The 13,722-nt window shown below is 38.1% G+C and overlaps 1 protein-coding gene across 3 annotated transcripts in view; it reads left to right on the top strand.

The window, feature by feature from the left end:
* Positions 1 to 12,027, top strand: part of COL12A1 (collagen type XII alpha 1 chain) — a 116,029-nt gene extending 104,002 nt beyond the window's left edge. Inside the window, exons 60-66 of one of the 3 annotated variants that reach the window (XM_053664059.1) lie at positions 1,285 to 1,356; positions 4,937 to 4,972; positions 5,081 to 5,147; positions 6,269 to 6,457; positions 7,379 to 7,447; positions 8,435 to 8,605; positions 10,991 to 12,027. In XM_053664059.1, coding sequence (XP_053520034.1) covers positions 1,285 to 1,356; positions 4,937 to 4,972; positions 5,081 to 5,147; positions 6,269 to 6,457; positions 7,379 to 7,447; positions 8,435 to 8,605; positions 10,991 to 11,163 — 777 coding nt within the window. In that variant the 3' untranslated portion in view covers positions 11,164 to 12,027. Of the gene's footprint in view, positions 1 to 1,284; positions 1,357 to 4,936; positions 4,973 to 5,080; positions 5,148 to 6,268; positions 6,458 to 7,378; positions 7,448 to 8,434; positions 8,614 to 9,799 lie in introns of those variants that run through there. The other 2 variants (XM_053664063.1, XM_053664067.1) reach the window with 2 other exon arrangements.
* Positions 12,028 to 13,722: the final 1,695 nt, after the last annotated feature.

Genomic DNA, 13,722 nt, shown 5'->3' with positions numbered 1-13,722 from the left:
TTTGTTTTCATAAATCAAAATGTGCTAGAAAAAAATAGATGTGTTAAAATTCAGGGATTTTTTTGTTTGTTTAATCAAGTTATATTTGAAAATAGGAAAATTCCTCCCCCCAAATTTGGCCACTTGCTGTTAGTGCCTTAGTTCACCCATCCCCACACTGAGTGGTGGAATTTTGTGACTGTACCGGTTACTTCCTGTCACACAATTTTAAGAATCTGTGGCCTATAACATTTGAATTTTAAGGACATTTGTTACTGAATGGTTATCAGTTTGTTCTCAGGAAGTAAGTTTTGCCGAAATAGGGTTTCTAATTAAGATCTTGGAGGAAAATACTGAAGCCAATGGTTTTGAAAGTGGCGTCTGTATACCTCCATCCAGGTGAGACCACAATTAAATTGTCTGAGATGATGGATGTTTTTCATATCTTATGGCAGGGTATGAGTATTCAATAGCATATGTTAAATAATCTCATTTATTTTTAATGTATATATTTTCAGGTTAAGGAGAGTTTAAATATATAGCAAACTTTCATTTGAAGTATTTACTATAGAGCTTAAAATTTGCTTAACTGATGAAGTAAAGAATTAATTATTTTACCAAATATGACTATTCCTATTTAAGGAAATTTTAGGCTTTAGAACATAATGTATTGGTTCGAAGATAGTCGAAATATTCTTTTAAAATATGACTAAATGTCTTGAAGCTGTGTTAAAAGAAAGATGAAGAAATTCTTGTGGTTTTGATGGGGTGACGGGTGCTACATGACAGAAGAGGATGAAGTGTGGAGGATGACCCAAAGAAAGAGTGAATTTCTAGGCGGAGGGTGCAGTTTTCAGCAGGCAGGGGAACACTCTGCCACGAGGATGGCCAATTTAGCAGAAAACTGGCTACCTTCGTAATTTCTTCCCCAGCCAAAATTTTCACTCCGGTCTTTTGTCGGGTTATGTAATGGTAATAAACTGAAAAACAGGAATTGCTTTCTGCAGATTCACTTTGTAACCAATTACTGGGATCACAGTGTGTGAATCGTAAAACTGATTATATATGTATATAATTTTCAAGTGGTCTAAAAATATATTTTAGAACTCTACAGTCAATAAAGATTGAATGGGAATTTTCAATATTTTTTCCTTTATGCTAACTTAAAATTCAGTTTATTCTTCTTTAATATGCGATTATATGCTGTTTCATTTCAAAGCTTTTAACCTGGCTGCTCTATTGGTTTACTTTCGATGGGAGTTTTCTTTCATCATGACATCCTCCTTCCTGATCTGTGTGTTGCAGGGAACCCCAGGCTCCCCGGGAGCCACAGGACCGAGTGGGAAACCCGGAAAGCCCGGAGACCATGGCAGACCAGTAAGTGGGTGGTTTGCATGTCTACAGTCGTCTCACTGTGGCCATCGATAATGAGCAAACTGAAAGGCTTTGGCCTTACATTATCTCTGCTGTAGTGTTTTGAAGCATTTGTTTAAACTATGCTAAACCTGTGGAATTAACTTGGTACTAGTTCTGAAGTTTTTCTCTGTGAGTTAGAATATTATAATATGAACCTGTGCTTGTAGGGTTTCTTCAAAAAGAGAAAGGGATTATGAGCCAAGATACATATTTCTACACTGCATAAACACTCCAAGCTGGGTCAGCAGAATGAGCCTTTATTTAGGAGTGGCGTGCTGCTTAATATAGAAAAGGGTCTGGTGAAGGCGGAGGCTGCTTCCCTGTGTAAGGAGCAGATGTTCGCCCTTTGGTAGTATCTATCCTCCGGCCAAGACACTTGCTCTTTTCTCTTCCCTTCAGGATGCTAAGATCATTAGTCCTAGAATTAAAAGGATTGATCTAATCTGCTATTTTACTTTTTTATATTGCCCAGTTCACATCCAGTGTAACATTTTTTTTTAAGAGAGGGAGAGAAGCATCAGTGTGTGAGAGATATCGGTTGCCTCTCACAAGGCCCCCAACTGGGGACTGAGCGGCAACCCAGGCATGTGTCCTGACTGGGAATTGAACTAGAAACCTTTCAGTTCATAGGCCAGCACTCAATCTACTGAGCCACACAAACCGGGGCTAGTATAATTTTCTTCTAGTCAGGTATCTTGGTTAAAATAGTCATTGAGATGGTATTGTGCATGCCTGGTATTTTCAAATGAGTATCTCCAAAACTGAAATATTAAATAAAATATCCACAATTGTATATAATGACTATTGGGCTTCATATACTTTTTAAGTTCCTTTATATTTTATATATGAAGTATGAATTTATCTTTTCTAAATAGATTTCTGAAATATAAAAAGTTATCTTAAAGATGATTGAGTCTAACCATTAGCTGTTGTCTGGATTAGACTTCTGTTTTCTGAAGTATTGTCCCAGTCACATAAACCCAAGTTTAAAAAAATTTTTAATGTCACACAAGTTAAAGGTAAAATCTTTGTGTGATGTGGGTCATCCTCTATGTTTACATAAAATGAAGTAAGCCACATAATATTTGAAGGACTCCTGATATATTTATAGTCCATGTGTATACTAGCACATGATGTTCTTACTCTATTTTCCTCAATGAATCATGGCAGAAACTTCACAAGGGCAGTTTAGAGTAAATAGAACTCTTCTACCTATTCAGAATTCCATTTTGTTTCACTATAACCAAATAAGAGTCTTACACAAGTCTGTCACCGATGGAACTAATGCTGCAGCTAGAAACCTGAAGGAAAGTTATGTCCTTGACTTGAAATAAAGATGATTTCTACAAACCCTATATACAAGAAGAATCTCAGAGTGATAGTAAATAAAAAAAACATCAGGAGCAATCTAAAAGTAGCAATAAATGTTAAAAAATATCTTTGAAATTTACAAAAGGTTTTAAACTCAATAATAGTAGTGTTTCCATTACAGTCTAGTACTTTTGACAAAGGGAAAGCCAAACTCCAGTTTCTCTTGTGATTGTAACTTGTAGTATTTATTTGGACTTTATGACCTCTTATTTCCTTCGATCATTCTTGTCCTCTAGGGTGGCAAACCACCTCTTCTTTTCCTCCTCTATTCTATCTTACCTTTCATTTCTATACCTGAACTAGCAGATGGGTGCAGAAGGCGTTAGCAGAGAGCCTGGCTCAGTGACTTTCAGCTTATGTCAGTGATGTTCAACCTTTTCTACCTCAGGGCACACATAAACTAATTACTAAAATTCTCTGGCACACCAAAAGTGTATTTTTCTTCTGACCTGGCAAAAATAGGTATAATTTTGATTCATTCATACTGAATGGCTATTGTTGTATTATCTGTTGTCATTTTTTCACTTGACAATTTAAGGGAAAAGAGGTAAGTGTCTCTGAATAATAGTCAGGTATTGAATGCTTTAAAAATTCTCACAGTGCACTGTTTGGAAATTGCTGGTTTATGTTATTAACTATTATAACCAGTTGATCTCTTCCTGCTAATTTACACCACCTGATTGTACTGTGGATGTTTTCAAGAACTGCTTGTGGAATATTTTTATTCATTTACTCAACACCTACCTATTTGTTAGTGCCTAAATGTGTGCTAGTCAATGTTTTAGGGTCTGGGGATACAACAGTAAATAAGGCAAAGCCCTTGACCTCAGCAAGATTCTAGTAGAGCATATAGACCAAAAGCATAAAAATAAGTATTTCTGGTGACGATGAGTGACATGAAGAAAACAAACAAAGTGAGGGCTGAGAGAGTAACTGTGGTGGTGGGGGGTGGCTGTTGTAGATACAGTAGTCAGCCTGTCGGAGGGGGTCTGAGGGAGCAAGCTCTTTGAAGGGCTGTGGGAAGAGGATTCCAGGAAGCGGGAACAGCATGAATAAAAGCTCCGAGTGAAGAATGACTGTGGTATATGAAAGGAACAGCGGAGAGGCCCAGATACCCAAAGTCAAGGAAGTAAAGGGAGAGAAATAGAAGATCATGTCTGATAGTTGAGCAGAGGTGATCAGGTGGACCATTTAGCCAATGACAAGGAATTCTTTTACTCCAAATGTCATAAGGCGCCCTTGGAGCCAAGAGGGACATTAGAATTTTTCTTTTACAAATATCACTCTGACTTCTTTGAGGAGAATAGACTCTAATGGGCCAATCCAGAAAGCAAAAAGACCAGTTGGAAGGATATTGGAGTAGTTCAGGCAAAAGTTTTGGAGGTTGTAAGAAGCAGTTTGGTTTGGGCTGTATTATTTAAACATCACATTTTTCAATGGCTTGGGTGTTCCTTCTGTGATAGCAGTTGGCAGCCTGGAAGAGCATGACTAAAAGGCACAAACTTCTTGCACTATAAGGAACACTTTTTCCACGATACTCTCCTGGCAGTGAAAGGCCTGGCAGAGCAGGGACAAATATTCTGAAGTTGTGTTTGGATGTGGAACCACCATTTGCATTGAGTTATTTAATAAGGGAGACATGTGATTACTTTTATCCCCAATGCACCAAAAAAAAATCATTGGAAGAAGTTAGAGGTATATGTTTAGCTAGGGAATTGACAAAAGCCCAACGGTTCTTACTAGAACTGAAATTAATGTTGGTGTCATGCAGACTCCACAATAACAAGCTGAGTTACCCAGCCATGGTGAGGTAAAAGAAAGGATCATTGTACCAAGTGCCATTTTCATATGTATTTCAGTGCCAGGCCATTCTGGTGAATGGCATCATAAAATGTATGCATAATACATAACTTCTAAATTGTTATCATAAAATCCACATCTCTGCACTCTTTTGGAGGTCATGTGCTTCAGAGACAGGGAGGTGGGGGTGGGAATCAGATTGCTATTAACAGACAAAGACAATGTGAGTAACATCAATGTAAATGTGATGTTACTAATTCATTGCTAATTCATCGAAAGCAGACCTTGCTCTCTTCATCATCATGTTTGTTCATGAATAATTTTAGATCATGTTTGTCACTTTCTAACATAAGAAATTCCTATATTTCAGGGTCCATCTGGATTGAAAGGAGAGAAAGGTGATAGAGTATGTATTTCTTGAAATTTGACTTACTTTTTTTTGTGTGTGTAAAACATTGACGTTTGAAACAATAGAAATAACCTGCTAATGATTCTCATTGATTTAATTAACAAGGGAGACATTGCTTCTCAGAACATGATGCGGGCAGTTGCAAGACAAGTCTGTGAACAATTGATAAGTGGTAAATTTCTTTATTTTTAATGTCTAAATAATTTTTAATTAATTACAGGAAAATGCACAGTTTGAGTCATAAAGTTTCTAAGATATATGTTTCTATTTCATGTTTGAGGATCTCTTATTTTTATACATTGTCAGTTTTGTAGCCAGTTAGGTGAGGCTCAGGCTATTTTAATGATTGTCATTAAGATAAAATAATAAGTCAAGGTAAAAGAAAGTCTGTTTTCCTTATATTTGGTGTGATACAAAAATCATGTTCTAAAAGGGGTTTTCAATTTTCACACTGGAGTTTTTAGAGATCTTCAGCTGAGTAAATATATGAAAGCAGCAAACACTGAATCTTTTAAATTAAGACCTTCCAGTTATTGTATGACTTTAAGGAAGTAGGCCCACCCAGGCTGATTTGGTCATAGAAAGTCCATTTCAGTGGGGACATTTTTATTGCCTCCTTATTTTTCAGACACTCTTTCTTCCTTGAGGAGGCCTATAAGTTTATTAATCAAGCTCAGTGGCTGAAAACCAAGAGTGGCCTTAAACTCAGGGTTCCCTCTTTTGGAAGTCGTAATCACTCTTTTGGGAAGTGCTATCGTGGGGAACACCTGCATTAGCATCGCCTGTGTTGCCTGTTAGGCACTAGGGTTCCTGGGCCAGACTCTAAACCTGGTGAATCATTGTCTTTGGAGATGCCACCCAGAAATCTTATTTTTCAATATATCCCACAGGTGAGGCCAATTTACACTAAATCCTGATTATTGTTGCCTTATGTACACACAAGAATGGTATAATTTCTTAATTTACAAAGGTTTCTTTTTGAGTGACATCATCTGGCAAACATCAGGTCTTTCTAGCAGAGCCACATTAAAATCTTACAACTTGTTCATGTTTATAGCAATAGTGTGGCCTACTTGGTCAGTAGTTAGTGGAAACAATCATTTATCAGAGATCATTTTGTCCTTGGTGATGGGAGAGTTTCATTTTACTTTTTTGGTCATAGTTAGAATGCTTTCTGGACAGGGGAGGAATAGACAGGGATTTCACTAGACAATTAAGAGAAAGCAGTTTCAGCTTCTCACCCCTCCCTAATTGATTGGGCTTCCTCTTAACAATTGTTATTTTTATTTATAGGTCAGATGAACAGATTCAATCAGATGCTGAATCAGATTCCAAATGACTACCACTCCAATCGTAACCAGCCGGGCCCACCTGGTCCCCCAGGTCCCCCAGGCAGCGCAGGAACCAGAGGAGAGCCAGGACCTGGGGGGCGACCGGGCTTCCCGGGCACACCGGGCATGCAGGGACCCCCAGGGGAACGAGGTAGGCACTTGTGGCTGCAGCATAAGCATGAAGGAAGGGGTCTGCAAGTATAAGGCCTAGGGGTGTTAAAGGTACGTGGGAGACTGAATTTGGCAAAGGACTTTAGTCTTGTTTGGACGGTCCCAGAGGAGTTGTGTATCTGTGAATCTGTCTTCTTCAGGTGGCCACCAGCTGTAGAACTCCGTAGCTGAGAAAACAGAAACATTCTGTTGGGAGATCTCAGTAAAGACAGTGCTAACTTCTGGTTGTTGTTGTTAAAGGGAAAAACTGCATCTTGGCAAACTAAACCAAGCACTAAAATCTTACTAACTGTGACTTAAAATTTGAGTTGGGCAGTAATGATGTTCTTGTATTTAAGCAGCCCTACAATTTTAGATCCAGTTTTTTTTGTTCTTTTATTCAGGGTCTGGCACTCTTCTTGTGTGTTTGTTTCATTTTAATTTTATGGTAGAGAAGTATAATTGGAGGAAAAGAAGGAAAATAGGATTATCTGATTACAGATGTTTCAGAACTCTGGAACCCGCTTTGGTCAAAGTAGCGCTTGACATTGTGGAGGATACTTAGATATTTCTATCATTCCGATGGTTTGGGTGCTATACTAATAGGGCTACTAAAAATAAGATTTTTTTCAATAAGTTTTAACTATTATTTTGATTTCTGTTCATAATAACTGTTCCTGAAAGTATATATTAGACGTTTGTTTTCTTCAAATAATTTTTTTCCCTGGTGTGTAGCCAGATTTGTTTCCTGGACATAAATCTGGAATTACACAAATACCTAGAAAGAATTTGCCTTAAAGAGTAAAATTCTGTGAAAAATTAGGGAAATCAATGACCCGAATCAAGTATTCTCAGTTGAAATGAAGACTACGCGTTTCCTGATAATTCCCCTCCTGTGCTTTATCTTTTTGTCCTTCCTTAGGTTTGCCCGGAGAGAAAGGCGAAAGGGGTATTGGGTCTCCAGGGGCTCGCGGGCCACCTGGCCCCCCAGGTAGGTCTGCTGGTACCTGAAGTAGTAGCTACCGAGAAAGCACAAAGCCCCCCAAGAGATCCACAACCTCATCAGATCAGCTTCAGGCATAGCGACGATCATAGAATATATTTTAGCAAGAAGTTCAACTTCTAAAAACCTCATTTTTATGTTCTCTTTGCTCAAAAAAATGTTTGAACGTGTTCTAGTAAGCATTTCCTGTGTCTTTAATATATGAGGATATGAATTTCAGTGACACTGAGGGTTGCTATTTTCTTTTTTATGGAATTCCTATTTGTTTTCTTTGGCCTCATAGCTTTTAAGAATGATGTCTCACTTCCTGTTTTTTCCAGTATTCTTTAAGATGTTGCTAGTAGACTGAAAAAATGTATTCTCACACAAAAGTCATCACAAGATTTCACTTACAGTTTCTTTATTGATGCTTTGGAAAGAGGAGTTATCTAGTTTTTTTTATGGATTTCTTTTGCAAGGTTGAAAAGGAATTTTTTCCATTATAATGTCCATAAGACCCTTGCAACTAAGGTCAACCCCAGTGGTTACATGTTTACATTTATTTTAGCCGTAAGTATCACTTGGTCCAGAAATAACACTGCTTCCATGGTCCAGAGGTATGGAGCAGGCACTTCCCTGTCTTAGTGGCAGTCTCATGGGCTAAGGTAGCCATTCGTCAATGGCTGTGACAATCTCTGTAACAGTGGGAGCGTCCAGAAAACTCACTGATATCTTTAGTTTCGATAATTCTCGCTAAGTCAATATTCTTTGAATAAAATTATTAAAGGAGTTGGATTTCTGGCATTAACTCTTAATGAATCACTGGTAAGAAAGTACCACACTTTGGTTCATATTGGTGATTTCATCAGGAAATATTTTCTTACCATACACTAGTGAGTTGTCTACTCTTAAGGCAGTGGAGGTACCAAAGTATTGTTGACTGCCTGAGAACATGTGTTTAACAAGAGGAGAAATATTTGTTTTAAACCCACACAGGTCCACAAGGAGAATCCAGAACGGGTCCGCCAGGGTCCACAGGTTCCCGAGGTCCCCCAGGACCCCCTGGTCGTCCTGGAAACTCAGGTATCCGAGGGCCCCCAGGTCCTCCTGGGTACTGTGACTCATCCCAGTGTGCCAGCATCCCATACAACGGGCAAGGCTATCCAGGTACGTGATTGCCAATGTTGGAACCCAAGTTCACCTGAATTAAGAACTGTTCTGGAAATGAAGTTCCCTAGGATTGAAGGAATATTGATTTGAGTATTTCTTGAAGATATCAGCTCTTCCAGTTATGTGTTTTGATTATGTGGTAATATTGTTCTCTCTCAAAGCATAAAACATTGTATCATTCTTATGAGTTGAATAATTATTTTTTCTCCCTTCCAATATTTCTGCGATTACCAAATCATATCATAAAGCTCTCCTTATTTCTCCTGCAAGTTCAAAGAATGCTACCAATTGACTTTTTTTTTCTCTCCCTAACCTAAAGGTTGGGAACAGTAATTTTTTAAATACAATTGTAGAATGCTAAGAATATATATATATTCTTATATTCCCAAAACAAACATATATATATATATGTTTGTATATGTATATATATATATATATATGTTTGTTTTGGGAATCTAACATGTAGGCATACTACAGGGTGGGGCAATAATAGGCTTGCAGTTGTGAGTATGTAAGTATGTAAAACAGTTTATTGTATTGTTATATATTAATTATTGTATTATTTTCCATATGAACTGTAAACCTGCTTGTGCCCCACCCTGTATTTGATAACACGATGCAGACTACTGAAAATAATTCACTGTCTCACACTGTCTGTAGATTAATATACATAAAATCTGGGATGTACTATTTTAAAGGATTTAGTAGTGAAATTCTAGTGTTTCAGTTCTCTTATGTCTGATTTCGGGCATGTGGGGACAGGGAACATGTGCCGATTGGAATAAAGTCATGCTGTGGCCAGCGGTGACCTTCTCATTAGTGCACCCTCAAGCATCTTGCAAGTTTTTTAAAATGATACTGCTGTTTGATATGGTTGGCTACTAGCAAATAGTGCATGAGTAGTTGAATACCTAAATATCTATATATCTATATATTTATGTGAATACTTATATATGGCCAAAAGTTATGAATCTTAATGCAAATTTCTCATGCAGCCCTATCACAAAATTATAATTAAATGCTTGACAAACTAAATTTAAATGATCTCTGCCTTATGGTATGTGTGAATAACTAGAAATATATGGATATATATATATATACTTTAACCATTACATACTTAGATGGATGTGTATATATATTTTTTGCATAGTAATTCAACTTTTAAAAACTATCATCTTTGACCTGTTTCAGGTTCCGGCTAACAAATTTTCTAAGTCGCCAGTGCTGCTTACAGTTTGAATACATGAAAATCCTGTTTCTGAGATGTTTGCGCACATGCTTATTAGGAAATGAGTCTGTATGGAAATCTCACCACAGATGTGGTGAACGAACCAGGTCAACATCACAAAGGAGGGTGGAGACTCTTTATACTAACTTGAATGAGACGAAAGCAGTGGTGTTAGTTTATAAGCCTGATGCATTTCAGCAATAATGCAGAAAAATCTTATTTTTAAAAAAAGCTCAAACACACAGCCATAAGGAGCCTGAGAAGAGAAAGAGGCTCATAATAAAACTACTAACCAGTGGAGATCATGCCATGTGGAGAAAAACAATTAACCTGGTTACAGAGACATGTCTTATGTAAATAATAAACTAATTGTGGCTTGTAAATGATGTGTATGTGATCCTGTCTGCTAAAATCACGTAACAATTCTACAGTAAGCTTCTGCATCAAAGCCTGCTGCTTGCTCTATGCCAGAATAACACCGAATGGAATTGCCTCATTTCTTGCTTGTTAGCAATGTGTCTGGTTCAGGGCATGTCTCATTATTACTCTTTTTTGTACATGTACTCTCATTTGGGTTTTGTAGCTGCAACTTTCAAACCAAAGTTCTATAGTCACTTTTTTTTCCTTCCTGTTTCGCTGTAGTCACTGGTGTTCCTCACCCACCAGCTGTAACTCAGTCTGTGGGAGAGACAGCCACAGACAATGTCATGTACTGTATATTACCTGGTGATAGTTGATTCGCACCTCTAGAGTTCAGTTTCTAGGAGCCAACAATACTTCCCTTCACCTCCTCATCTTTCCATACTGTTCTGTGTTGAGGAGTTTGACGTCATGAATAGGTACTTGGGGATTTGTGAAAATCCCACCTGGGTTCTGTGTTTACAGTTCTTTGGCCCAGTCTCTGACCCTTCCCAGGTATTTGTGCAATGATTGTATTTACTGCTGGATCGTTGAAGGTTAAAAAAACAAGTGCCATTACTTCATTTGAGCATCACCAAATTCTCTATGCAAATGGAAGTAATCAGAACATTGTAATTTATATATTTATAGTTATGAGATTGAGACTGGAGTGCCATCACCTCAGGTGATAGTTTAGCTTTTGCTGTGTCTGTACCTTCCAAATCATGCCATAACTGTAATGTTGAATCGGACAGAGCCATACGTGCCCGAGGGCGGGGCCTACCTGCCTGAGCGCGAGCCCTTCATCGTGCCGGTGGAGCCTGAGCGGACTGACGAGTACGAGGACTACGGTGCGGATGAACCAGTGGAAGAGCGTCCTCCCCACACGCGCTGGCGGCGCACCCTGGCCCGCAGTGTGGGGCAGTGAACCTGAACCCGCGCCCGGGGTGGCCTGGCTCGGGGGAGGTGTTGGGATTATCTTTTACAGGTCTGATAGAGCAATGTACGTCTTACCTGCGATGTTTCTTCCAGCGTCGCTTCTTCCAAGAGTCCCCCTTTTCACTGTAGAGAACCTGGTTTCTGCAGGAAGCCTAGCTAGCCGCACGTAGTCTGTAGACATCTCTGCTCTTGCCCTTGAAATGCTTGCAAAACACTGTTCACAAAAGCTGCAAGGAGAGAACATGCCTTGTGCCTTTACTTGGCACAGTGGGCAGCCTCGGTGAAACTCTTAGGTTAAGCCCTAAGTCCTGGAACCCAGAACTTCTGCCTATTTCGAGAGGGGAGTTTATCTTTCCTAATACTTATTTGCAATTCAATTACAGCACGATTCGAGTAATTGCCCCTCTAAAACCAAAAGGGAGGGAAAAGTCAACTCCATTGCAATTATTTTTCTTCTTCTTCTGTCTTCTGTTACCCATTATGGCATAGAATGCTCTTATACATCTCCTTTAACAACCACAAACCTTAAGTCATGTAGCTGAAATTATTGTATCAACTGGATACAATTTCATATTGCCTTAAACCTCCTTGTTTTAGACACACTAACATTTATGCCAAATTGCAGAATATTCTGCAGCGATGGAATTGCATGTTTGTGTTGTATATTTAGTATGAACTTTTTTTTTCCAGAACATGTTTCTTAGTTATCAAAAGCAGTTGGAAATGTTTGCAAGACTATGAACATAGAATTGCTGCTTTTATATTTTAACTGCAGATTGTGAATTTCACTGCCTTATATTATTTATTTCTGAAACAAAAGAGGCATTTTTCAATAAAACTACTGAAAATTTGACATGGTATGTTGTTTTTCTTTGAATAGCCTTTTGGACTCTTCAGGTGGTTGTTACAACAAACAACTTCATATCCTTGGATACGGTTACAAGTCCTGCTAATATATTAAATTATGCTAAATAACTTTAGATTTTTAATGATATGGTGAAGTCATAGAAAGAGAGTGTTGAGAACCTTAAAAAGCCACGCTTATTCCAAAGGCTTCATTAGAAATGTAGAGGATGTGTGGGTTGGTGGAAAAACAACTAGGTATCCTAGGAGACCCCAAACAACCAAATGACCTTTAACAACCCACATGACTTAGTATGCATTTAATCACTTTCCTATACCATATTTTACCTAATACCATGTTTAGTTGCAAAATGGAAAATTCCTTAATGGAAAATTTTGCATTTAGTGATACTTTCCTTTTGCACTTTTATGAATGCAAATAACATCATTCTAAACATCAAAGAAAACAATGTAAATGTTGGTTTGAAGAACCAACATCAACTGAAGAGAGAGAGGTAGTGATAGGAAATTTTCTGCAGAGCAAAACATTTGAGTTAAATACTTCCTAGAGACTGAGATCAGAAAAAATAGACAATAAATGAACGTACCATGTTCCTGAAGTTTCCAGTAGATGGCTAAATTTATAGCATTAATCTGTAATTTCCAATACGCACTTTTAAAATTAGAAGAGGCCACTGAGATCATCTCAGTCCAGTTCTTAGCCTTACACAGGAAGAAGCAGACTGAGCTAATTAGTATCAGGACAAGAACAAAATTCTAGGTCTTGTGGTTCTTTACCCTGTTTTATCATATCAGATTCCCTCATTTCCCTCATCTCCTTCTTCCTTTTGGGGAACACTTACTCTCTGGGTAGGAGCTTTCAGACCTCAAGGTTCTATGAAGTTATTTTAATTAATTTTGGATTCACTGGGGTTTCTGATGTTCCTTGATGAAGAGCCTCTGTATCAAGGCTGTGGAGATAGGTTCAGTTCATCGTCACTGACTCAGCTGAGTCCCAAAGCTGCATGGATTTAAGGCACGAAGGGGTTCCATCTTCTTTCATGGGCAGATGTGGGTTTGATGGTTGATGTTGGCAGTCACTACATCACTACCTTCTTGTCTGTGCTCGAGGGGGGTGGAGGGCCAAGCCATTTCCAACCAGGAGATAAGCACAAAAGTAATGACCAGCTGAGATACATGTGGTGACCTTCGTTTTCATAGTCTATATCCTTCGTAATTAAGTTTGCTGAATCTTGCATTAAAATAATTTTTGTAACTTCTGATTGAGTGCATAGTGACAAGTGATAGGGAGAAGAGATCAGATAGCCGGAGTTTAAAAACTAATGCCCCACAAAATCAAACCTGTAGGGGCTAGTTTATTTATTCAAACTTTCTTTGAGGGAATACAGAATAACTCAAAAACACTTTTTCAAGATCTTTAAATTTGGAAGCATTATAAGAAATTTATAATTTATATTTGAAGCTGGTGCTCTGATTTTTAAGAAACTACCTTGAAATAGCTGGGAAGATGTTACAACTTCTCATGAGGGCTACTGTAAAAAGGTTTCAACATTTCACAACAGAACTTAAATAAATCCTGAGTGTTCTTTATAGAATATTTTTGTACAATGGGATTAACAATTTAGCAAGTTTAACAGGGGTTTATACTTATAATTTCTCAGATTGGTGTCTACTTTTGAGTCTC

The sequence above is a fragment of the Artibeus jamaicensis genome, unplaced genomic scaffold (assembly GCF_021234435.1).
Source record: "Artibeus jamaicensis isolate MK-2021 breed Jamaican fruit bat unplaced genomic scaffold, CSHL_Jam_final contig_1127, whole genome shotgun sequence".
Classification (NCBI taxonomy): Eukaryota; Metazoa; Chordata; class Mammalia; order Chiroptera; family Phyllostomidae; genus Artibeus; species Artibeus jamaicensis.
This window is presented reverse-complemented; position numbering and strand designations above follow the sequence as displayed.